The sequence below is a fragment of the Oncorhynchus nerka genome, linkage group LG9b, assembly GCF_034236695.1.
Source record: "Oncorhynchus nerka isolate Pitt River linkage group LG9b, Oner_Uvic_2.0, whole genome shotgun sequence".
NCBI lineage: Eukaryota > Metazoa > Chordata > Actinopteri > Salmoniformes > Salmonidae > Oncorhynchus > Oncorhynchus nerka.
Genome location: NC_088424.1, coordinates 1,392,501 through 1,418,448, shown reverse-complemented (window position 1 = coordinate 1,418,448; position 25,948 = coordinate 1,392,501). Strand labels below are relative to the sequence as shown.

At 41.7% G+C, this 25,948-nt stretch overlaps 1 protein-coding gene across 17 annotated transcripts in view; it reads left to right on the top strand.

The window, feature by feature from the left end:
• LOC115114090 (discs large homolog 1-like protein) overlaps positions 1-25,948 on the top strand; it is a 281,300-nt gene that overhangs the window by 99,547 nt on the left and 155,805 nt on the right. For 13 of the 17 annotated variants that reach the window (XR_010461748.1, XR_010461749.1, XM_065013249.1 and 10 more), the window contains exon 5: positions 14,257-14,418. The exons of the other annotated variants lie outside the window; for them this stretch is intronic. Coding sequence is in view for 11 of the 13 variants with exons in the window: in XM_065013249.1 (XP_064869321.1) it covers positions 14,257-14,418 (162 nt within the window). In the remaining 2 variants the exon portion in view is untranslated. The remainder of the gene's footprint in view (positions 1-14,256; positions 14,419-25,948) is intronic. 17 annotated transcript variants of the gene reach the window in all.

Sequence of the window (25,948 nt, the reverse complement as noted above, 5' to 3'; positions counted from 1 at the left end):
AGTTTAATACACCTAGTATTGGATATGACTGAAAAAGAACGTCTCAGATTCATACCTGAACCGCACCTTTATTTGCCAAGGAAGAGTATATATTCAATGTGGGGATCTCATGTGTGGTAATGACTACAGTACATGTTTATAGGACTTGCATCCTTGGCACAAAGTTATTTTCTACTCAATCCATTGGCTTCATTTAATGCCATTCATACTTGAAGTCGATACAACAACTATGATAGCTGAGGTTCATGGGTTCTGAACTAATATTCATACCAAACATTTTAGGGTCCATACACAAGATCAGCAACATACTGTTTTGTTATTATTTTTTTTATAATTAAAAAAAGCATTCAGGCACCCAAACTAACTTGCTAGCTACTTCCAGACACACATTTTTATTTATTTCACCTTTATTTAACCAGGTAGGCAAGTTGAGAACATGTTCTCATTTACAATTGCGACCTGGCCAAGATAAAGCAAAGCAGTTCGACAGATACAACGACACAGAGTTACACATGGAGTAAAACAAACATACAGTCAATAATACAGTATAAACAAGTCTATATACAATGTGAGCAAATGAGGAGAGAAGGGTAAAGGCAAAAAAGGCCATGGTGGCAAAGTAAATACAATATAGCAGGTAAAACACTGGAATGGTAGTTTTGCAATGGAAGAATGTGCAAAGTAGAAATAAAAATAATGGGGTGCAAAGGAGCAAAATAAATAAATAAATTAAATACAGTTGGGAAAGAGGTAGTTGTTTGGGCTAAATTATAGGTGGGCTATGTACAGGTGCAGTAATCTGTAAGATGCTCTGACAGTTGGTGCTTAAAGCTAGTGAGGGAGATAAGTGTTTCCAGTTTCAGAGAGAATGAGAGAACAGCCCACTGAACATTACTTACCCTACCAGAGCTGGTTAGGCTGTTATGTTATCCAGCGCATTGGTGACTGTCATTGTCTGTTTGTAAATTCGGAGCGTTTTGGCTCTTGGAGCATTCAAGCGCTCACTGGAGTCTCTGGCCGAGTAGTTAGGGTAGATCCGAGCATTCTGACCTCACAATGCCAGTCAAGCACCCAAGCTAACATTGGCTAGCTTACTAGCTACTTTCAGACACATAATGAGAGAACCCCCCACTCTGACCATTTTACTCACCCTAGCAGAGCTGGTTAGGCAGTTTTCATGTTATCCAGAGCATTGGTGACTAACTGTGCTGCTGGCAATAATTTAATAATGCTTATTTGCCGACATTTACTGACACCGGCCATATTCAACGGTGGTTGAATATGTTCATCATCATCATGTTCATCAGTTATTCTGCGCTCTGGCACACTCAGATGTGTTTTTTGTTATGAAATGTAGCTAGCTAGCTACGTAAACAATGAACCATAATCCCAACTCATGAAGTTACTACCCTGCATGAATCTGTAGGTAGCTAAGAAACTAGGTTCAATGTTAGCTAGTTAACATTAGGCTATAATTAGTCAAGCAAACGGATCTGAGATACAAATAAGATCATACACGTAACTTTAGCTAGCGAGCCAGCCCGCTGACGTTAGCTAGCTAACACTACAATTGAACTTGACATTAGGCTTATTCACTTTTGCTACATGGTGCAATAAAAAAAAGCAGCGTTTGAGAGGATTACCTAGACATAATGACCAGTCCAACCCACTCATCTCAACCAATCATGGCTAGCAGGAAGGTTGCTGTATTTTTCTGTAGCTAAATCAACTAGGCTCTTAATTTTAACAGTTGTATTTACAGATGGCATACATGTTTGTTAAGGCACACGAAAGTTCACATGTTCGAGAAGGCATTTCTGCCCAAAAACGAATTTTGATAGAAAGCCAGCATCCCGGAGTCGCCACTTCACTGTTTACGTTGAGACTGGTGTTTTGTGGGTACTATTTAATGAAGCTGCCAGTTGAGGACTTGAGGCGTCTGTTTCTCACTCTAATGTACTTGTCCTCTTGCTCAGTTGTGCACCGGGGCCTCCCACTCTTTCTATTCTGGTTAGACACAGTTTGCTCTGTTTGTGAAGGGAGTAGTACACAGCGTTGTACGTGATCTTCAGTTTCTTGGCAATTTCTCGCATGGAATAGCCTTCATTTCTCAGAACAAGAATAGACTGACGAGTTTCAGAAGAAAGTAGCTTGTTTCTGGCCATTTTGAGCATGTAATCGAACCCACAAATGCTGATGCTCCAGATACTCAACTAGTCTAAAGGTCAGTTTTATTGCTTCTTTAATCAGGACAACAGTTTTCAGCTGTGCGAACATAATTGCACAATGTTTTTCTAATGATCTTGGATTAGCTAACACAACATGCCATTGGAGAACAGGAGTGATGGTTGCTGATAATGGGCCTCTGTACGCCTATGTAGATATTATATAAAATATTTGCCATTTCCAGCTACAGTAGTCATTTACAGCATTATCAATGTCTATACTGTATTTCTGATCAATTTGATGTTATTTTAACCTCTTGCGACGAGCAAACCCTTATCCGGGAGCCTAATCATAGCCTCAAATGCATTAACATAACGCAACGGACATGAATACCCCTAGAAACTTTTCCTATTCATGAAAATCGCAAATGAAATAAATATATTACAATACAAGCTTAGCCTTTTGTTAACAACACTGTCATCTCAGATTTTCAAAATATGCGTTACAGCCAACGCTACTAGACAAGCATTTGTGTAAGTTTAGCATGGCATAATGCTATGCTGTGCTGGCAGCAGGCAACATTTTCACGAAAATAAGAAAAGCAACCAAATTAAATCATTTACCTTTGAAGAACTTTAGATGCTTTCACTCAGGAGACTCCCAGTTAGATAGTAAATGTTCCTTTTTTCCCAAAATATTATTTTTGTAGGCGAAATAGCTCCCGTTTCTTCATCATGCATGGCTGAGAAATCGACCGGAAAATGCTACAACTATAATGCCAAACTTTTTTCAAAATTTGCTCCATAATATCGACAAACACTGCAAACGTTGTTCAGGATCCATCCTCAAGGTGTTTTTAACATATATATTCGATAATATATCCGTCGAGGCAATTTGTTTCTCATAAGAAGCGTTTGGAAAAATGGCTACCTCAGCACCTTGGGGAATACGTGGAAAACGTAAGCTCATTCGTAGCTCATTCACAGCCATATAAGGAGTCATTGGCATAAGCGGTTTCAAAAAATGCGGTACTTCCTGATTGGATTTTTATCTGGGTTTCGCCTGTAATATCAGTTCTGTGGCTCTCACAGACAATATCTTTGCAGTTTTGGAAACATCAGAGTGTCTTCTTTCCAAAGCTGTCAATTAAATGCATAGTCGAGCATCTTTTCGTGACAAAATATCTTGTTTAAAACGGGAACGTTTTTCATCCAAAAATTTAAATAGCGCCCCCTAAATCCAAGAGGTTAAAGGACAAAAATTTAGATTTTCTTTCGAAAACAAGGACATTTCTAAGTAACCCCAAACTTTTGAATTGTGTGTGTGAAAAGCATTCCAAGTGAAGCTGGTTGAGAGAATGCCAAGGGTGTGCAAAGCTGTCAAGGCAAAGGGTGGCTACTTTGAAGAATATAAAATATGGTTTGAGTTTATTTTATTTTTACAGGGACAGTGCACATTAATCAACGTTTCAGTAAAAGTGCCGGTTTTAGCCAGCCAGCTAATTTTCAACCGCAGTCCCTGGGCAGGTTATTATGATTTGTTTAACGCATGTTTGGTTACTACATGATTCCATATGTGTAATTTCATAGTTTTGATGTCTTCACTACTGTTTTACAATGTAGAAAATGGTAAAAAATAAATTAAAACTCTTGAATGATATATGTGTGTCAAGACACACACCCACACACAGGACTCTGACATTGCTTCTCCTAATATTTATATATTTCTTTATTCCGTTATTTTACTTTTGGATTGTTGTGTATTGCTAGATATTACTGCACTGTTAGAGCTAGGAACACAGGTTTTTTGCTACACCTGCAATAACATCTGCTAAATATGTGTATGCGACCAGTCAAATTTGATTTTCGAATTTTGCCATAGATTTAAAGGAGATTTAAGTCAAAACTGCAGCTTGGCCACTCAGGAACTCCATTGTAGATTTGGCCTTTTGTTGTAGGTTATTGTCCTGCTAACAGGTGAATTCCTTTCCCAGTTTCTGGTGTAAAGCAGACTGTTTAATTTATCCTGAAAATATCCCCAGTATTTGCCAATGTCAAGCATACCAATACCATCAAATCAAATTTTATTTGTCACATACACATGGTTAGCAGATGTTAACCTCTTGCTTCTACTCGGGACGCTTGCGTCCCAACTAGAGCTCAGGAAATGCAAATGCGCTACGCTAAATGCTAATAGTATTAGTTAAAACTCAAACGTTCATTAAAATACACATGCAGGGTATTGAATTAAAGCTACACTCGTTGTGAATCCAGGCAACAAGTCAGATTTTTAAAATGCTTTTCGGCGAAAGCATGAGAAGCTATTATCTGATAGCATGTAACAATACACTACAACACAAAAGACCCGCAGGGGATGTAAACAAAATAATTAGCATATTCGGCGCTACACAAACCGCACAATAAAATAAAAAACATTCATTACCTTTCACCATCTTCTTTGTTGGCACTCCTAGATGTCCCATAAACACTATTGGGTCTTTTTTCCGATTAAATCGGTCCATATATAGCCTAGATATCGTTATATGTAGACTGTGTGATAAACGAAAAAAACAGCGTTTCATAACGTAACGTCATTTTTTAAAATTCAAAAAGTCGACGATAAACTTTCACAAAACACTTCGAAATACTTTTGTAATGCAACTTTAGGTATTAGTAAACGTTAATAAGCGATAAAATTCATCAGGAGGCGATGTAAAAATCATTAGCTGTCCGTCTGGAAAAATGTCCGGCTAGAAACTCAACCAAAATATCCGGTCCTAGACCTGAAGAAATGCGCTGCCTTGCATGTGTTTGACCAAGAAAAAACTCGTAGGCAAATGACAAGACTCTAGACACCGTGTGGAAGCTGTAGGTACTGCAACCTCAGTCAATTAATTGTGGTTCACCTTTATCAATTGGTTCAAGTAGCGCATGGATATATTTTTCCATTTTCAGTGATCAGTTTTTCCTGTGCTTTTCGATGTAAATGCCGTTCTGGTAAAGCCACAGCAGTGATTTAACCAGTTTTATAAACGTCTGAGTGTTTTCTATCCACACAGACTAAGCAAATGCATATACTATATTCCTGGCATGAGTAGCAGGGCGCTGAAATGTTGCGCGATTTTTAACAGAATGTTCAAAAAAGTAGAGGGTAGAAGCAAGAGGTTAATGCGAGTGTAGCGAAATGCTTGTGCTTCTAGTTCCGACAATGCAGTGATAACCAACAAGTAATCTAACTAACAATTCCAAAACTACTGTCTTATACACAGTGTAAGGGGATAAAGAATATGTACATAAGGATATATGAATGAGTGATGGTACAGAGCAGCATACAGTAGATGGTATCGAGTACAGTATATACATATGAGATGAGTATGTAGACAAAGTAAACAAAGTGGCATAGTTAAAGTGGCTAGTGATACATGTATTACATAAGGATGATGTAGAGTACAGTATATACGTATGCATATGAGATGAATAATGTAGGGTAAGTAACATTATATAAGGTAGCATTGTTTAAAGTGGCTAGTGATATATTTACAACATTTCCCATCAATTCCCATTATTAAAGTGGCTGGAGTTGGGTCAATGACAGTGTGTTGGCAGCAGCCACTCAATGTTAGTGGTGGCTGTTTAACAGTCTGATGGCCTTGAGATAGAAGCTGTTTTTCAGTCTCTCGGTCCCAGCTTTGATGCACCTGTACTGACCTCGCCTTCTGGATGATAGCGGGGTGAACAGGCAGTGGTTCGGGTGGTTGATGTCCTTGATGATCTTTATGGCCTTCCTGTAACATCGGGTGGTGTAGGTGTCTTTTTGTAAGTCGCTCTGGATAAGAGCGTCTGCTAAATGACTTAAATGTAATGTAAATGTGTCCTGGAGGGCAGGTAGTTTGCCCCCGGTGATGCGTTGTGCAGACCTCACTACCCTCTGGAGAGCCTTACGGTTGAGGGCGGAGCAGTTGCCGTACCAGGCGGTGATACAGCCCGCCAGGATGCTCTCGATTGTGCATCTGTAGAAGTTTGTGAGTGCTTTTGGTGACAAGCCGAATTTCTTCAGCCTCCTGAGGTTGAAGAGGCGCTGCTGCGCCTTCACGACGCTGTCAGTGTGAGTGGACCAATTCAGTTTGTCTGTGATGTGTATGCCGAGGAACTTAAAACTTGCTACCCTCTCCACTACTGTTCCATCGATGTGGATAGGGGGGTGTTCCCTCTGCTGTTTCCTGAAGTCCACAATCATCTCCTTAGTTTTGTTGACGTTGAGTGTGAGGTTATTTTCCTGACACCACACTCCGAGGGCCCTCACCTCCTCCCTGTAGGCCGTCTCGTCGTTGTTGGTAATCAAGCCTACCACTGTTGTGTCGTCCGCAAACTTGATGATTGAGTTGGAGGCGTGCGTGGCCACGCAGTCGTGGGTGAGCAGGGAGTACAGGATGTAGCCACCACCATACTTGAAAATAAGGAAGCAGTTACTCAGTGATGTGTTCGATTTGTTAAAGCTGCAATATCTAACTTTTGGGTGATATAAATGTAAGTTATTGATCTGTAATGATCATTGATAGAAAAGATCTACCGATTCTTAGAATTGCTATGTGCACCATTTCTCTGCTTCCCCTTAAGTTTTGTTTTTGCATCTTTTAATTTAGTTTTTTACACCAGTTCAAACAATGCAATATTTTTGCTTGTTGGAAATATATTTCACAGCAGTTTAGATGGTACAATGATTCTCTACACTGGATTGTTTTGTCACATAAACTGAAATTAGGCTAACTATTAGAATTTTAGCAAACCAGAAATGGTTGAGGGATTTCTGCATATTGCACCTTTAAGCCAATTTTTACTTCTGAACTAATTTAGGATAGCCTAAACAAAAGGGTCTGAATACTTATTTAACGACTATTTAGTTATGAATTCTTAATCTTTTTACTTCGACAGAGTATTTTGTGTGGATTGTTGACAAACCTATTTGAATCCCCTTTTGTAACAATAAAATGTGAAGAAATCCATAAATACTTTGTCAAGGCACTGTACATGTACTAATACATACTTGTCTTCGCTCATGTTCACATGTGAGATTCCCCTGCAGTGCATTAACCAGACAGACATCGTCCAACTTCCTAAAACTCAATTTTAAGTTACAACATATTCAAAATATGTTCAAACTATGACTATCAGCCTTTGCATCCATAGCGCCATTCATGAATTTGAGTTACATTTCCGCAGACCAATCCCTCAGCTTTATACCAAACCAAGTTGATGGGGTTGCAGCTGGGCAGAAACACCCTCACAATTATGGCTTTAAAAACTACATTCTAAACTTATTCTGTTTAGCCTTGATATTTATTGGTAAAAATAAATAGGTGACCGACCAGCTCAATTCGGTCTTGTGTAGCAAAATTTGAAATGGTGTTTTTTTACATTGGGTGAAAGTAGAGAATCGGAGCTATAAAATGGAATATCATACAATACAGTTGAGGAACAATGGGAAAGTAATGCTGCTTTGAAAGTTGCTAAACTTGTAACCCCACTTTTGAGAACCTACTGGAGAGCTCTTTGTCTACACCCTCTCAGGCCTTAGACCCAGCCATCTCTTTAAGGATTCATATGTGAGGCCATGTACTAAACAACCAAAGATTTCAAGACTAAATGCTGGTTTATACTACATCTATCAACAATTGTCACAGTGACATGAACATTCTATTGTCGTCCGACATTAAACTTAATGACAAGTTTGAACACACAAACTACAGGCTGCATGACATCAGCAGCCTGGTGGTCCAAAATAGCATAACTTATGTATTTTAGAACTTGGATGAGGATTTTAGGATTTGGACACTGTCTCGTTGGCCTAACGTTATTTCCTCATTTGACTTTGGTGCAGGTCATGTTCTTCAAATTACCGTCTCTGGTCAACACATACTATATCAAATCAAATCTGAGTTTATTTGTCACATGCACAGGATACAGAAGGTTCAGTGAAATGGTTACCTGCATAGTGGAGTCTTTTGTTTAGACATGTAGCTAGCTAAACAATTAACCATAATCCCAGCTCATAACGTTACTGCCCTGCATGAATCTGCAGGTAGCTAACAACCAGGTTCAATGTTATCTAGCTAACATTAGGCTATAACTAGCAATGCAAATGGCTCTGAGATACGATAATATTACTACATAGATCATACATGTAACGTTAGCTAGCCAACTACCTAACACTACGCTTTAACTTGAAATGAAAAGGACTTTCTGACAAAATTAGACTAGACTATTTTACCTGTATATATGGATGGACGCGTCTCCCCTCTGTCATGGATACCATGGTTCCTTTAGTTTGAAGATGTAATCTGGAGCAGGTGTTTTATACAACAGCCTTCTGTGTGTTCTCTTTTCGACTCCCTTTTCATATTTGCAATCAAACGGCAGAATTTTGTTCATCTCTTTAGCTATCATTCTCTAATTCCACCGGGCATTCCACTGATTTCAAAACTCGGAGGGAGAGAAACACTTTTGCAGTTCTACTACGTGATATCTTTCAAAAAAGCAGCATTAAAAAGGCTTGCCGACACATACTGACCAGCTCATCTTATAGACAGAAGTGCGCTACATGGCAGACCAATCCGAACTCATCTCTCGGCATGTCCAGCCCACCCATTATCTCAGCCAATCATGGCTAGCGGGAATATTCCTGTCTTTTTCCGTGGTTAAAACTAGGCTCGTAACTTAACAATTGTATTCATATTTACAGATGGCATGCAAGTTTGTTATTAAGACACATGAAAGTTCACATGTTCCAAAAGGCATTTCTGCCAAAAAATTCATTTTGAATAAAAACAAAGTTTACATTCAAATGCCTCCTGTGAAGTAGTGATGTGCCTAGTTTCCTGAAACGAGTCACATGTTATTTCCAAATTGAGCAAAATTCCAAGAAAAACTATAAAAGTTTTCAAGTTAATTGTCTATTAGTTTTATAGTTTGTACATCGTCACATATTTGGGTATGTGTCTTCAGCTCCTACCTTATGCATTGACATTGAAAAACGTTAACTGAAGCATCAAACTAGAGTTTCTGCATCATTTGCCCAATTCCAGCCATATAGCAATTGCTGTAGCATCTATGGACACTATTTATTGCCATGTCCTTTTTTGTAGCTCAAGATTTGCCCTCGTCTAGCATAAGTTGCTATGACCTGAAGGTTCTTCATCTGCTCTGTGTGTGTTTTAGTGTAGTCTCTTTGTAATGTTTATCACCATAATTTGGAGCACGACTTAGACCTGGAGGTGCAATGGCTGCTTGATGGCATCCTAGGCCTGTAAGGCTATAACAATGATACTATATAATGTTTGGACTCAGTTTAACTTAACATCCATGGTAGCATAATTTACTATTGTATGCCCCTGTTCCCCTTAGGCACTTACAGCCGATTTCTTTATTTAACCTTTTAACTTGGCAAGTCTGTTAAGAACAAATTCTTATTTACAATGACGGCCTACACCGGGACAATTGTGTGCCGCCCTATGGAACTCCCAATCACGGCCTGTTGTGATACAGCCTGGAATCAAACCAGTGCAGTGTCTTATACCTCTGCGCCACTCAGAAGCCCAAGGATAGGTATAAGCCAGTATGGCAAAAAAACAACTTAATCTGTAAGAAGGACGCGTGCAACTCCTACCATATTGCTTATACCTTTCAAATCTACATGAAGTGCATGGATAAGGCAAGGGGTTGTTTCTGGACTGGGCCATAGTCACTTTACCTGCAAGTTGATGACTCTTTGCTGCCATCCAGAGATCAAATCAAGCCATTACGTTGTTTCCACCATATTGTCATCTATTGAATTGTTTGCACATTTCTGCCTCCAGTTTAAAGCATTGATCGCTGTTAAATGGTCCTGTTTCTTGCTCATAAGGTTTAGTCTCTTTGATTGAGATCATACAGATGAACTGTTGATCATGCATCTTATCATACATTGCATTGTCCACTCCTGTTGGCTGAGCCAGTGGTGGCGACAGTGAAGTAATTTTGTCAGAAACATACAAAACCTGGTCAGAAATTATGGCAGGTGTGTCATGCCATGTTTTAATGACCCATTGTGAGAAAAAAAACTTGCCCATTCGTTTAAAGAAACCTTTGTTATGAGTCTGCTCAGACAACACTCTTGGGTGTTTATTCAATGTGCTGTTACGATGCTCAATGTTTTGTCTAGAATTGAATCTAGGAGTTAAAAAGTGACTTGATGTTCTGTCTAGAGCTCAACAGCTCTATGCTATTTCTTGTAACCTCTACATTGTCTAAGGTTAATAACAGTACAATCAATAATGGTTCTGGAGAGCCTATGGGTTAGCCAGTATTTATTATTGCCTTGTTCTGACTTGAGTTAATTAAGTAGACTAATTGCTTAAAGTTAAATTGGTGTTGCCCGAGTGCTCAACGTACAGTGCATTTGGAAAGTATTCTGACCCCTTGACTTTTTTACACATTTTGGAACAGCCTTATTCTAAAATGGATTTGAATGCCCCTCATCAATCTACACACAACCCCATAATGACAAAACATAAACAGGTTTTTGAATTTTTTGCAAATTTATAAAACAATGAAAAACTTTTACATTTACATAAGTATTCAGACTTTACTCAGTACTTTGTTGAAGCACCTTTAGCAGCAATTTCAGCCTCAAGTCTTCTTGGGTATGACGCTACAAGCTTGGCACACCTGTATTTGGGGAGTTTCTCCCATTCTTCTCTGCAGATCCTCTGAAGCTCTGTCAGGTTGGATAGCTATTTTCGGGTTCAAGTCCGGGCTCTGGCTGGGCCACTCAATGACATTCAGAAACCTGTCCCGAAGCCACTCCTGCATTCTTGGCAGTCTGCTTAGGGTCGTTGTCCTGTTGGAAGGTGGACCTTCGCCACAGTCTGAAGGTCCACCTTCAAGGACCTCTGTACTTTAAACTGTTCATCTTTGCATAAATCCTGACTAGTCTCCCAGTCCCTGCTGCTGAAAAACATCCCCACAGCATGCTTCACCGTAAGGATGGTATTGCTCAGGTGATGAGTGGTGCATGTTTCCTCCAGACATGATGCTTGGCTTTCAGGCCAGCAAGTTACATTTTGGTTCTGGTTTCTCATGGTCTGAGTCTTTTAGGTGCTTTTGGCAAACTTCCAAGTGGGCTGTCATGTGGCTTCTGTCTGGCCACTCTACAAGAGATGGTTGTCCTTCTGGAAGGTTCTCCCATCTCTGGAGCTCTTGGTCACCTCCCTGACAGTCCCTTTTCCCCCAATTCCTCAGTTTGGCCGGGCAGCCAGCTCTAGGAAAAGTGTTGGTGGTTCCACATTTCTTCCATTTAAGAATCATTGAGGCCACTGTGTTCTTTAGGATGCTTCCCCAGATCTGTGGCTCGACACATTCCTGTTTCGGAGCTCTACGGACAATTCCTTCGAAATCAAATCCAAGTTTATTTGTCACGTGCGCTGAATACAACAGGTGTAGACCTTACAGTGAAATGCTTACTTACAGGCTCTAACCAATAGTGCAAAAAAGGTGTTAGGTGAACAATAGGTCAGTAAAGAAATAAAACAACAGTAAAAAGACAGGCTATATACAGTAGCTAGGCTACATACAGACACCGGTTGGTCAGGCTGATTGAGGTAGTATGTACATGTAGATATGGTTAAAGTGACTATGCTTATTTGATGTACAGAGAGTAGTAGTAGCGTAAAAGAGGGGTTGGCGGGTGGCAGATGGCGGGACACACTGCAGAAAGCCCAGGTAGTCAATGTGCGGGAGCACTGGTTGATCGGCCCAATTGAGGTAGTATGTACATGAATGTATAGTTAGTGACTATGCATATATGATAAAAAGAGAGTAGCAGCACTGTAAAAGAGGGGTTGGGGGGCACACAATGCAAATAGTCCGGGTAGCCATTTGATTACCTGTTCAAGAGTCTTATGGCTTAGGGGTAAAAACTCCTAGACTTGGCACTCTGGTACTGCTTGCCATGCGGTAGTAGAGAGAACAGTCTATGGCTGGGGTCTTTGACAATTTTTAGGGCCTTCCTCTGACACCGCCTGATGTAGAGGTCCTGGATGGCAGGCAGCTTAGCCCCAGTGATGTACTGGGCCGTACGCACTATCCTCTGCAGTGTCTTGTGGTCAGAGGCCGAGCAATTGCCGTACCAGGCAGTGATGCAACCAATCAGGATGCTCTCGATGTTGCAGCTGTAGAACCTTTTGAGGATTTGAGGACCCATGCCAAATCTTTTTAGTTTCCTGAGGGGGAATAGGCTTTGTCATGCCATCTTCACGACTGTCTTGGTATGTTTGGACCATTCTAGTTTGTTGATGTGGACACCACTACAGCCCCATCGATGAGAATAGGGGTGTGCTCGGTCCACCTGTGGAGCTCCGGTGTTGAGGAACAGCGTGGAAGATATGTTGCTACCTACCCTCACCACCTGGGGGCGGCCCGTCAGGAAGTCCAGGATCCAGTTGCAGAGGGAGGTGTTTAGTCCCAGGATCCTTAGCATAGTGATGAGCTTTGAGTTTACTATGGTGTTTAACGTTGAGCTGTAGTCAATGAATAGCATTCTTACATAAGTGTTCCTTTTGTCCAGGTGGGAAAGGGCAGTGTGGAGTGCAATAGAGATTGCATCATCTGTGGATCTGTTTGGGCGGTATGCAAATTGGAGTGGGTCTAGGGTTTCTGGGATAATGGTGTTGTGAGCCATTACCAACCTTTCAAAGCTCTTCCTGGCTACGGACTTGAGTACTACGGGTCTGTAGTCATTTAGGCAGGTAGCCTTTGTGTTCTTGGTGGTCTGCTTGAAACATGTTCGTATTACATGTTGAAAATGTCAGTGAAGACACCTGCCAGTTGGTCAGCACATGCCCGGAGCACATATCCTGGTAATCCGTCTGGCCCCACAGTCTTGTGTATGTTGACCTGTTTAAAGATCTTACTCACGTCGGCTAAGGAGAGCTTAATCATACAGTACTCCGGAACAGCTGATGCTCTCATGCATGCCTCAGTGTTGCTTGCCTCGAAGCGAGCATAGAAGTGATTTAGCTCGTCTGGTAGGCTCGTGTTGCTGGGCAGCTCGCGGCTGTGCTTCCCTTTGGAGTCTGTAATAGTTTGCAAGCCCTGCCACATAAGAGTGTCGGAGCCGGTGTAGTATGATTCAATCTTAGCCCTGTATTGACACCCTCTTTTTGATGGTTCGTCACAAGGGTTAGCAGGATTTCTTGTAAGCTTCCGGGTTAGAGTTTTTGTTCTGACATGCGCTGTCAACTGTTGGACCTTTTATATAGACAGGTGTGTGCTTTCCAAATCATGTCCAATCAATTTAATTTACCACAGGTGGACTCCAAGTTGTAGAAAAATCTCAAGGATGATGGAAAAAGGACGCACCTGAGCAATTTCGAGTCTCATAGCAAAGGGTCTGAATACTTATATATATATTTTTAATTGATCCTTTATTTAACTAGACAAGTCAGTTTAAGAACAAATTCTTATTTTACAATGACTACTTACCCTGGCCAAGCCTTTCCCTAACCTGGATGTTGCTGGGCCAATTGTGCAACGCCCTATGGGACTTCTGATCACGGCCAGTTGTGATACAGCCCGGGATCAAACCAAGGTCTGTAGTGATGCCTTTAGCGTTGTGATGCAGTGCCTTAGACCGCTGGTTTTTAATACATTAGCAAAAATGTCTGAGGGAAAAAGCAATTTAATCTATTGTAGAATAAGGCTGTAACAAAGTGGGAAAGTGAAGATGTCTGAATACTTTCCAAATGCACTGTATGAGTCAGTTGCTAGATATTGGCAGTCCACTACAAGAAACTGCAGACACAGTAGCTCTCCATGACACTGCTATGCTAGGTGCTCTGTGTACGCAGACAACCCATCATATTATTTTCCCTTACTTACCCTTTTCTTACCTTCTCTTCTGTCTTCTACTTTCTTTCTTCTCATTTCACTCTGCAGTTTATTTTTATGTATTGCCCCCCCCACCCTTCTCTTTCCATCCCCTCTTGCTTTCTCTTTTGTCCTTTTATTGTACTGTATGGTAACCCTTTGAGTTCCGTGCCCCTACCTCCCTCTGTAGGTAGCTTCTCTGGAATGCATCTTTGACGGGCCGTCCACATTAGGGCAGCAGGAGCTCCCTCCCCCCTTGGCCCCTGCCCCATACTCCCAAAGCCACGAGGCGTCCCTCCTTCCCACCTGCTCCTCCTCAACCTCCTACCACACAAGTCAGGCGCCATTCCAGGTAACCCACCTTCTCCCAGCTTCACCCTTAGATGCTCCGCTGACTTTTGAAGTAGGGCTATGAGTTGCGGTTGGCGTTGAGCTAATTCGCTTTTTATTAGTATGGGAGATTTTTTTACACAATCATTTTGTCTTTTGACTGGACAAAGTTGCCGATCACCAACATCGAGAGGCTGTTTATGTGTTGCAAAGCAAGATGGCTGACTCCATACTGTGAATGAGCTTCCCAGACCAACATCTGTACACCTTTGCTTTAAGTAGAGCATGGCTGTTCTCCTATTAAGATACATTTTTAGATAAAATGGCAAACAATGCTCTTTGTACTGAAGCTGAGCCATCATGCTCATGCCATATAATCTTCTGGGCTTTGCTAACGTCTGCGCAGGCATAAGCATGGTTTTGTGACCTCAGTCTTTTCCTGTCGGATTCCTTGATTGATGGTGTGAAAATAGAATGGATCCTCCCGACCCTGACGAAAACAGCTGCCTATTTTGGCTATGTTCACCCCACATTCAGTGACACTTGAACATTTATTTGAGAAATAATACTTTATTAGTCCATGTGAGATGGAAATTCTTCTGATCTTCCCCTTAGAATGAGCATTTCAGACGGTTGCAATTTAGGCTACAGTTTTCTCCGCTTGTCATGAAATGAGAGGTGATTTGAACTTCGTAGGTGAGTGGATGAAATGTACAAGTGGTAAATCGACTGCCAAGCAAGATAGATGTATCCTCTGCTCACATCCTTTTTACACAAGCCCACCATATAATACAGAGACATGGCACATACAGTACCAGTAAAAAAAAAAACAGGGTTTTTTCTTTATTTGGACTATTTTATACATTGTGGAATAATAGTGAAAACATCAAAACTATGAAATAACACACATGGAATCATGTAGTAACCAAAAAAGTGAGGTTCTTCAAAGTAGTCACCCGTTGCCTTGATGACAGCTTTGCACACTCTTGGCATTCTCTCAACCAGCTTCATGAGGTAGTCACCTGGAATGCATTTCAATTAACCAGGTGTGCCTTATATGTTAATTTGTTGAATTTCTTACCTCAATGCGTTTGAGCCAATCAGTTGTGCTGTGACAAGGTAGGGGTGGTATACAGAAAATAGCCCTATTTGGTAAAAGACCAAATCCATATTATGGTAACAGCTCAAATAACGAAAGAGAAATGACAGTCCATCGTAAAATCAAGTCTCTCACCTCCTCCCTATACACTGTCTCGTTGTTGTCGGTGTTCAGGCCTACCACTGTTGTGTCGTCGGCAAACTTAATAATGGTGTTGGAGTCGTACTTGGCCATGCAGTCATGGGTGAACAGGGAGTACAGGAGGGGACTGAGTACGCACCCTTGAGGGGCAGATGTGTTACATACACTTACCACCTGGGGGCGGCCCGTCAGGAAGTCCAGAATCCTGTTGCAGAGGGAGGTGTTTAGACCCAGGGTCCTTAGCTTAGTGATGAGCTTTGAGGGCACTATGGTGTTGAATAGCATTCTCACATAGGTGTTGCATTTGTCCAGGTGGGAAAGAACAGTGTGGAGTGCAATAGATATTGCATCATCTGTGGACCTGTTGGGGCGTTGTGCAAATTCAAGTGGGTCTAGGGTTTCTGGGATAATGGTGTTGATGTGACCCATGACCAGCCTTTCAAAGCACTTCATGGCTACAGACAGTTCACGTCCTGATAATCCGTCTGAATGTTGACCTGTTTAAAGGTCTTATTCACATGAGTTACGGAGAGCGTGATCACACAGTCATCCGGAACAGCTGATGCTCCCTTCAGTGTTGCTTGCTTCAAAGCGAGCATGGAAGTTATTTAGCTCATCTGGTAGGCTCATTACTTTAACACATGAAGACAGTCAATTACAAAAAAACAGTCACTTTTATAGTGTCTTCAAGTGCAGTCACAAAAACCATCAAGCGCTATGATGAAACTGGCTCTCATGAGGACCGCCACAGGAACGGAAAACCCAGAGTTACCTTTGCTGCAGAGGATAAGTTACCAGCCTCAGAAATTGCAGCCCCAATAAATGCTTCAGAGTTCAAGTAACAGACACATCTCAACATCAACTGTTTAGAGGAGACTGCGTGAATCAGGCCTTCATGGTCGAATTGCTGCAAAGAAATACTACTAAAGGACACCAATAATAAGAAGAGACTTGCTTGGGCCAAGAAACACAAGAAATGGACATTAGACCGGTGGAAATCTGTCCTTTGTGAAATCTGTCCTTTGGTCTGATGAGTCCAAATTTGAGATTCTTGGTTCCAACAGCTAAATCCTTTTGAGACTCATAGTAGGTGAATGGATTATATCTGCATGTGTTCCCACCGTGAAGCATGGAGGAGGTGGTGTGGGGGTGCTTTGCTGGTGATGTTGCCAGTTATTTATTTAGAATTCAAGGCACACTTAACCAGTTTGGCTACCACAGCATTCTGCAGCGATACGATATGGGACTATTATTTGTTTTTCAACAGGACAATGACCCAACACACCTCCAGGCTGTGTAAGGGCTATTTAACCAAGCAGGAGAGGGATGGAGTGCTGCATCAGATGACCTGGCCTCCACAATCACCTGACCTCAACCCAATTTGAGATGGTTTGGGGTGAGTTGGACAGCAGAGTGAAGGAAAAGCAGCCAGCAAGTGCTCAGCATTTGGAATCATGTAGTAACTTTTTTGGTTACTACATGATTCCATATGTTTTGTTTCATAGTTTTGATGTCTTCACTATTCTACAATGTAGAAAATAGTAAAAAATTAAGAAAAAATGTTGAATGAGTAACTTTTGACTGGTACTGTAGATCATTGAATATATTTAGCAGGTTTTTTATGGCATTAGAAAATATGATGAACCTCAATTCTCTTGAATAGATATTCAGATTTGTCTATTGGCCATACATCCCTTTAGCCGATACCCAATAAACGTGTGTGCACGTATGCTAGTACGTTGATAATGAGGACTGTGATGACAGCAGGTGGCTAAACGCAGAGAAACCTTGGCAATGCAATTTCCCATCCCTCAGTCTATTGTTCTCTCACAATTCATCAATGGCATTACCGAGAGCTGCCCTTTCCCCATCAGTGACGTCAGTGGCCGCTATCTTCGCTACTGATAACAGAAATGAATGGAATTGCTTGTCCCGGAAAGACACTGAAAGCAGGGAAAAAGTGATGGCACAGCGGAGGAGAGTAGAAAAGGGAGTACTGTACGTTTCTCTCCCTCTACATCCCTCCCTCTCTAGCTCAAGCAGCGCCATGGCAACGCAAGAGATGAATGCCGATGCGGACCAAAGGAAAAACTGACAACAAGAAAATGGAGGTCCTTGGATGAGCAATTGAAGGAGAAGAAAAAGGCAGGGGGGGGAGTGCTTAACCTATGAAAATGACATATTTAGTTAGGCTTTCTATTACAGAAGGAAAATGGGATAGACTTAGTACGAGTCCCATCCCACCCCTGAGATTTACAACCCAGTCAGTACATGTGCTGAATGAATGTCTGTATTCATTTGGCATTTAGTGATATCCAAAGTGAACTCAGTAATTTGTTATTAGTAAAAACACTATCACCAAAGAAAATAATATGTATTAGTTTGCATTTCTTCACTATGCTGTAGTGACTGTTGCACATACTTTCCATTTCACACCAGGGTTATGTGAGCCAAATACGAAACAATGCCAAAAGAAAACCCATGCACGTCAATGTCTTGCACTATTGCAACAAGCCACTGTAAGCATTGGTAATGTGGTGAGGACTTCTAGAATCGAGACTATAGACGTTAATGCTTTCTTGGATGAGACTCCTGAGAAATCTCCAGAGCATTCTGCTCCCCTTGTGGTGGAATGCTGGGCTCAATACTGCCAACCCATTTCCCTCCCCCCTCTCCCCGGTCCATCACTGGAGCGTTAAAGTCAGCGTTATCTGAATGTGAGCTTCCCCTGCTGACAAATTTTTAGAATGTGAACAGAAGGACGAAAACGACATCGAGCACATCTGGATCTGACCAAGCACTAACCCGTTGAAATTGTGAGGGCGGGTGGGAGACTGAAGAGAGGGAGTGAATTGAAGAGAAAGGAAAGCTTGAGGGGAAGAAGTGGTTAATAAAGCAGTATTTCAGAGATGAAGATTTGGACACAGCTATCTTCTAGCTCACTCTCTCTCCCTCTCTCACACATACACACACACACCCCTTTCTCTCTCTCTCGCCGTCTCCCATCCCCTGCACCAGTCTGACATTCTCTGTGCACCAGGACAGACACTCGTCTCATCAGATGAACATGCTGCTCTCTCCTTCACCACAGGTTAATCCGCCCCAGGAGGGTGATTTGGTTCTCCCGTCACGTCCAGAGCCTGCTTTCTAATTTGGATGACTGCGCAGACTTAAGTGCCCGTTAAAGAGCGAGTGAAAGCGATAAGCAGCCTCTAAGCTCCTCTGGACTCCCTCAGACCCTGGGGGGTAAAAAGGTGAAGTCCATTCGTCCGTCCTATTGCGACCTCAGTCAAGAATCCAACTCTTGCTTTCTCCAGCACCCACCGACGCTGCCTCTGCAGCCTCCGTTGTGTTTGTGAGTGAGAGGGGGAGGGTAGGGTGGATGACAGGAGCTAAAGTGAAGCTGGAGTGAAGCCCCCCCTCCCACCTTCTTCCTGTCCTGTCCTCTCCCCTCCAACCACCACCACCCCTAAGCCTGCAACAGCGTTAGCAGCGTCGACACAGCACCTACACACAGCAGCAGCAGTGGCAGCAAGCAACAGCATGCTCAACTCGGTGTGGTACGCCAAAAAGATGGGCCGCCGCATCATGGGCACCCTGCGGAGGACCAAGAGGCTACACCAGCGCCTGCTGGTAGGTCCAGCCTCCCTCCGAATGCTTTGCTGGGCTGCGTGAGTCATTTCATACGACGCATTAGGGAGGGAAAACAAAACCTGTGTGTCTGGTGTAAGCTACACGACCCTACTCTCACGGCATGTTCAGTGTTTCCCAACTTAGGCCATTTAGTTTGAAAGAAGGTTGAGAACAGCAGCTTAATACCCTTCGATAATGTTTATTTATGACGCTGTATACATTTAGATTGATATTGTCCTAGGGGGCTCTGTTGGAACACTTGTGTATGTTAGGGTGTCGTGTAGTACATCCGGTGCCTGTTTCTGTGTTGTGTTGCTGCTTTGGGCAGTGAGTTGAAATTTAAGTTTCATCTGACTCGGCATAGTAGATACATTGACGTGTATGTATGCTCACTGAGCTTTGATGTGGAAAAAAGGACTGAACAATACCTAGTGGAGAGCTAACACTGCGTCATGTGTAATTGGACACATCCTATAGGCGGGTCATTCTCATGAAACTGACATATGACTCAAATTCTGAATAAATTTTTTACTACATTTCCACTTGGATCACTGAGATTAGGATCTGTACTTATCTATTTTAGAATTATTATAATTTTTTGATCATATCATGCCACAATTTCCACAATTCTCATTACTGCAACAGTCCAAAAAATGTACAAATTTAAACTATTTTAAACTTTGCTCCCCTGATGAAAATGACTTAGTTAAACATAACACTGACATTTAATTTTAATTTAAAAAAATACAAATAAAATTAGGATCAAATTTAAATGACATTTTCCCCCATTTGAGCTTTTTAGACATTTTGGTATTGAGAAGACCAAGTGGGGTAAATGGGTGTTTGAAAAAATAAGAACCTAATTCTGAAGACATAGGTTAATTTATTTGCTTCTAACTTGTGCTCTTCTAATGACTACTCTCGATGATGCATCATGGGGGAATAAAACTTTACAGGAATTTGAAAAAGTGTTACGTAATGAGACACTGTTTTATGTAATAAATATATTTTTATCTAAACATCAACTTGTATACCTTTATGATTTATGGACAAACTACAGCGACATATATTATTTTATTATGTTAGGTTTTTTGAAAGTAAAATAGTTTAATGACCTGAGAATTTAATCCAGACTCATTTCGGTAATGAGAATTTGGGGTGAAAATATACAATTCGGGCAAATGTGAAATGTATTTGAAATAAGACACTGCCTAAAACTAGACATCTTAGTCCTCAGAATTATTTTAGATTTTTGCTGATGCGCCATGAGAATCACCCAGGTGTAAAAACACGGTTTAAGAAAAACCTAGGACTGCTCTTAGTCATGAGATCAGTCATCACCAGCACTGAAACGCCCTGCCAGAAAAGCCTCGAGTCATGTCAACACGTCGTAGACACAGACAAATATCTTATGTTAGAGAAAATTTGGTGGTAGCAGCGTCGAAGGCACAGAAATGTGATGACTCAGTGGCACCTTGTAGTTGCTGGAAGCATCCGAGCGCCATAGAAACATGTCAACACAATGTTTTGTTATGCCTAAATAATCCAAGACAAGGGCCCAGAGTTCATTGGCAGCTTAACTCTTGACTCCTTTCAGTCACATTGTTTTTTTTACCACAGAGGGTCAAAATAGCCAGTTTACCCATGAGAGGGATTGGGGTTGGAGGGTGGAACAGTAGAGGACAAACTGAATTCAGTTCTCATGTTTGTTTTTTTATATACAGATTTTCATTCCAATGCCTTGGCATCTCCTAGTGCACACTCATTCATACAATTGCGTCAAGGATATTTAAATGAAGCATGATGACTAAGAGGCCACCCATAGATTGAAGTGAATTGGTGAAAACCTACAGTAACACACAGATAGTTGAGGGCTGATGTTGGGAACCCCTGCAGTAGCACATGCCTTTCCCAGCGTTGCCTAGCAACCTCCAGGCTCCTGACACGCAGCACTAACCCGCCCTCCCTATTTACTGCATCTAAAACAGGGACCATGCTCGCCCTAGCCAATATCTCTCACACACACACAGCACATTTCAGAGGTCTGTCATCCCAAAGATTTTATTTTCTGCATAAGCCTCATCTCCATCACTGTTACTTAGTATTTGGATGGACAAATGGAACCTGTTCAAATTCTGTATCTGATTACTGGTCGGGCACATATCTAATTAATGTCAGGCACCAGTGTAACGTCCAAATTCACCTTTCACTAATTACTCTTTAGAATGGCCTTTTCGAAGAACTAGAATTTGGATCTGTGCAAGAAGCAATAGAGGCATTTAAAAGGTAACCAAAAAAAATGCATTGCTTTTATGGATTTTGTGTGCTCATCTGTAGATCATATAAAAGTGGTGGCTCGTCTTGTTCTCCCTTCTGACAATATTAGTGGATCAGGTACACCATACAAACCAAATCGCATATGTATTGACTCGAACAGTGTATGAACCAATTATTTATATTTACACTAGATGAGTAACAAGGGGCGCTGTTTTGAAGGCACCACACATCCAACTTGGTACTCCCTCACCATTGTAAAACATTTTGGAAGCTATATAAATCTATTTATTAATATCTACGTTTCCTCTGACAGACGCCTTAATGCATACTTTTACATTGTATGAGCTAAAAATAAAAAGTGAAAAAATATATTTAAAAGAATACCTTAAAGTATACTTTTTACAAAGTTATAATTACAACAACAAAAACATAGATACAGTACCAGTCAAACATTTGGACACATGAGAATAATATTGAAGACATCAAAACTATGAATTAAAATGTATGGACTCATGCAGTGGTGTAAAGTACTTCAGTAAAAATACTTTGAACTACTACTCATGTAGTTTTTTTGGGCATCTGTACTTTACTATTTATATTTTTGACCAATTTTGGCTTCACTACAGTCCTTTAAAAAATATTGTACTTTTTACTCCATACATTTTCCTTGACACCCAAAAGTACTTGTTACATTTTGAATGCTTAGCAGGACAGGCACTTATCAAACGAACATCCCTGGGGCCATAAACAAACAAGGAACCGCTCACCCAGAGGCCGCGTTTCTGGAGGGAGGAGACTGTAACGCAGGGAGGCTTAAAACCATCCTACCACACTTTTATTAAGTCATCTCCTTGAGCCACCAGGAGCGCTAAAACTCTAGACCCCTTGTATTGTACTCCCTCGTCTGGCATATCTGTCCATGACTCAATTTTCCTGCTTCCTGTCTACATAACAAAAGCTCAATTAGTAAGTGCCGGTGATGCGCTCAGTACCGAAGTGTTGGGATGAAGCAGACGCGAGGCTACAAGACTATTTTGCTAATACAGGCTGGGATATGCTCCAGGATTCATCCGATGATATTGAGGATTTACCACAATTCACGGGCTTCATCAATTAGTTAATAGATGATGTTGTCCCCACAGTGACTATAAGAAAGGCAATATCTTTGATATTGGGACAGGGACAGGACACGGACATGGATGGATTTCAGAAAGCCCGCTACGACCTCCGAGACATCAAACATGCAAAAGGACAATATAGGATTAAGGTGGAATCCTATTACACCGGCTCCGATACTCGTCGTATGTGGCAGGGCTTGCAAACTATAACGGATTACAAAAGGATTCCCAGCCATGAGTTGCCCAGCGACGCAGAACTCCCAAATGAGCTAAATGTATTTTATGCTCGATTCGAGGAATATATAACACTGCCTTACGCGAAAGCCTCTGTTTTACCGGATTATTATATGATCTCGCTCTTTGTGGCTGATGTGAGCATAACATTTAAACGGGTTAATATTCACTGAATACCAGAGTGCGTTCTCGAAGCATGCCCCCAAAATGTTTCAAGCTGACCATCATTGTCCCTGTTCTCAAGTCAACTCCAAGTTAACCCACCTAAATGACCTGTAGCACTCACATCTGTAACTATGAACTGCTTCTAACGGCCAGTCATGACACACATCAACACCATCATCCCAGACACCGTGTACCCACTCCAATTCGCATTCCTCCACAACTTCACACTGCCATCTCCCAACTGGACAAGAGGGGAAATAACTAGGTGAGAATGTTGTTCATAGACTACAACTCAACATTCAACACCATAGTACCCTCAAAGCTCATCACCAAACTAGGGACCCTGTGACTGAACCGCTCCCTCTGCAACTGGATCCTGGACTGACAGGCCGGCATCAGGTGCTGAAGGTTGGCAACAACACACCAACCCTCAACACGGAGGCCCCTCGGAGGTGTGCGCTTAGTCACCTTCTGTACTCCCTGTTCACCCACAACTGCGTGGCCACGCACATCCAACACCATCAAGTTTGTTGACGACACGACGGTGGTAGGCCTGATCACCGACAGTGGTGAGACAGCCTACGGGGAGGGGGCCAGAGACTTAGCAGTGTAATGCCAGCACAACAACATCTCCATCAACGTCAGTAAGACCAAGGAGCTGATCGTGGACTATAGGAGAAAGAGTGGAGCGGGTCGAGAGCATGTTCTTTGGCGTCCTCATGAAGAGGGCATGGCAGTGGGCCCTCGGAATCTCAAAGTTATACAGCTACACCATTGAGAGCATCTTGACTAGCTGCATCACGCTTGGTATGGCAAATGCACTGCCCTTGTCCACAAAGCACTACAGAAGGTGTCCCAAAAAATTGCCAAAGACCGGAGCAACAGGCTTCAAGACAGCTTCTACCCCAAATCCATAAGACTGCTAAATAGTCAATTAATTGTGCCTAGCTATCTGCACTGACTGTCCTGCTCACTCCGTAGACTATACACTGAGTGTACAAAACATTAAGGACTAATATTGAGTTGCAACCTCCCCCCACCCTCTGAATGGCACACATACAAAATCAATGTCGCTAGACTTAAAAATCCTTCTTTAACCTGTCTCAGCCCCTTCATCAACACCGATTTAAGTGGATTTAAAAAGTGACATCAAAAAGGGATCATAGCTTTCACCTGGTCAGTCTATGGAAAGAGCAGGTGTCCTTAATGTTTTGTACACTCCGTGTATATACACACTCACTCACACACACTACATTGACTCTCCCACACAAAATAGCCACACACATTCACATACACTACATACGTATATGCACGCACATTTGCTTCTGCTACTGTTTATTTTACTCATATTATTTTCTATCCTGATGTTTAGTTACTTTACCCTGCCTTCATGTAAATCTCTACCTCAAATATGTCTTACCTTTGCATATTGAACTGGTACTGGTACAAGCATTTGTGACTGACCGGCTCGATTTGGTCAGTAGAGACTCAGAGCTAGAAAATGGCATATCATATACTACAGTTGAGGAACAAGGGGAAAGTCATTCTTTGAATGTTGATAAACAATGTACTGACTTTTGAGAAAATGGCCCTTGAATAGTTTTGTACATACTGGAGAGCTCTTTGTGTACACGCATTCAGCATCGTTCACACCCTCTTAAGCTTTAGCCCCACCCATCTTTTTAAGGATTCATGTAAGGCTATTTACTAAACGACCAAATATTTCAAGACTAAAGGCTGGCTTATACTACGGGTATGTTCGGAAATTTAATCTGGAGTGCCAGAGTGTGCTCTGGACGTTTGTAAACTCGGAGCGTTGTCAGATTGTCCGTTCGTACATTCAGAGCGTTTTGATTTCGGATCGTTCAGAGCGCACACTGGACACGCTGGCCGAGGAGTATGGTTGATCCAAGCGTTCTGACCTATTAGCAGTCAAGCACCCAAGCTAGCTTGCTAGCTACTTCGACACAAATGAGAGAAGAGCTCACTGATCATTTGACTGTTTTTATGTTATCAAGAGCGTTGGTGACGCAACTGTGCTGCTGGCAACAATTGAAGGACTATTTTTTTTGCCGATGTTTACTGACACTGGCTATATTCAACAGGTGTTGAGCATTCGTAAATTTGTCAGTTATTCTGCGCTCTGGCACACTCAATGCTCTGAAATTGTAGTAGATAGCCAGACCAAATTACCAGATACATCTATCGACAGTTGTTGCAGTGACGTCATAAACATCCCATTTAAATAGTTACTTGCATAGTGGAGTCTTTTGTTTAGGCATGTAGCTAGTTAGCTAAACAATGAACCATAATACCAACTCATAACGTTACTATCCTGCATGAATCTGCAGGTAGCTAACCAACCAGGTTCAATGTTAGCCAGCTAACATTAGGCTATAACTAGCAATGCAAATTGCTCTGAAATACGAGTATTACATCACAGATCATACATGTAATGCTAGCTAGCTAGCCAGCCAGCTAACTTTAGCTAGCTAACAGTACACTTTAACTTGAAATGAAAACGACTTTCTGACAATTAGAAATGTGTAATATTTGAATGCAATGGTTGCCCTTAGTTTGAAGATGTAATCAGAGGATGTGTTTTATACATTAGGGTTCTGTGAGTTCTCTTTTTGACTCCGTCTGCATATTTGCAATCAAACGCCAGGATTTTCTTAATCCCTTTAGCTATCATACTCTAATTCCACCGGGCATTCCACTGATTTCAAAACTTGGCCCTCTAGAAAGTGGAGCGCAACACTTATGCGGTTCTACTGCGTGATGTCTTTCAAAAAAGCTGCGTTAGAAAGGATTACCTACACATACTGACCAGCTCATATTATAGACCGAAGCGTGCTCCTTGGCAGACCAAACCTAACTGATCG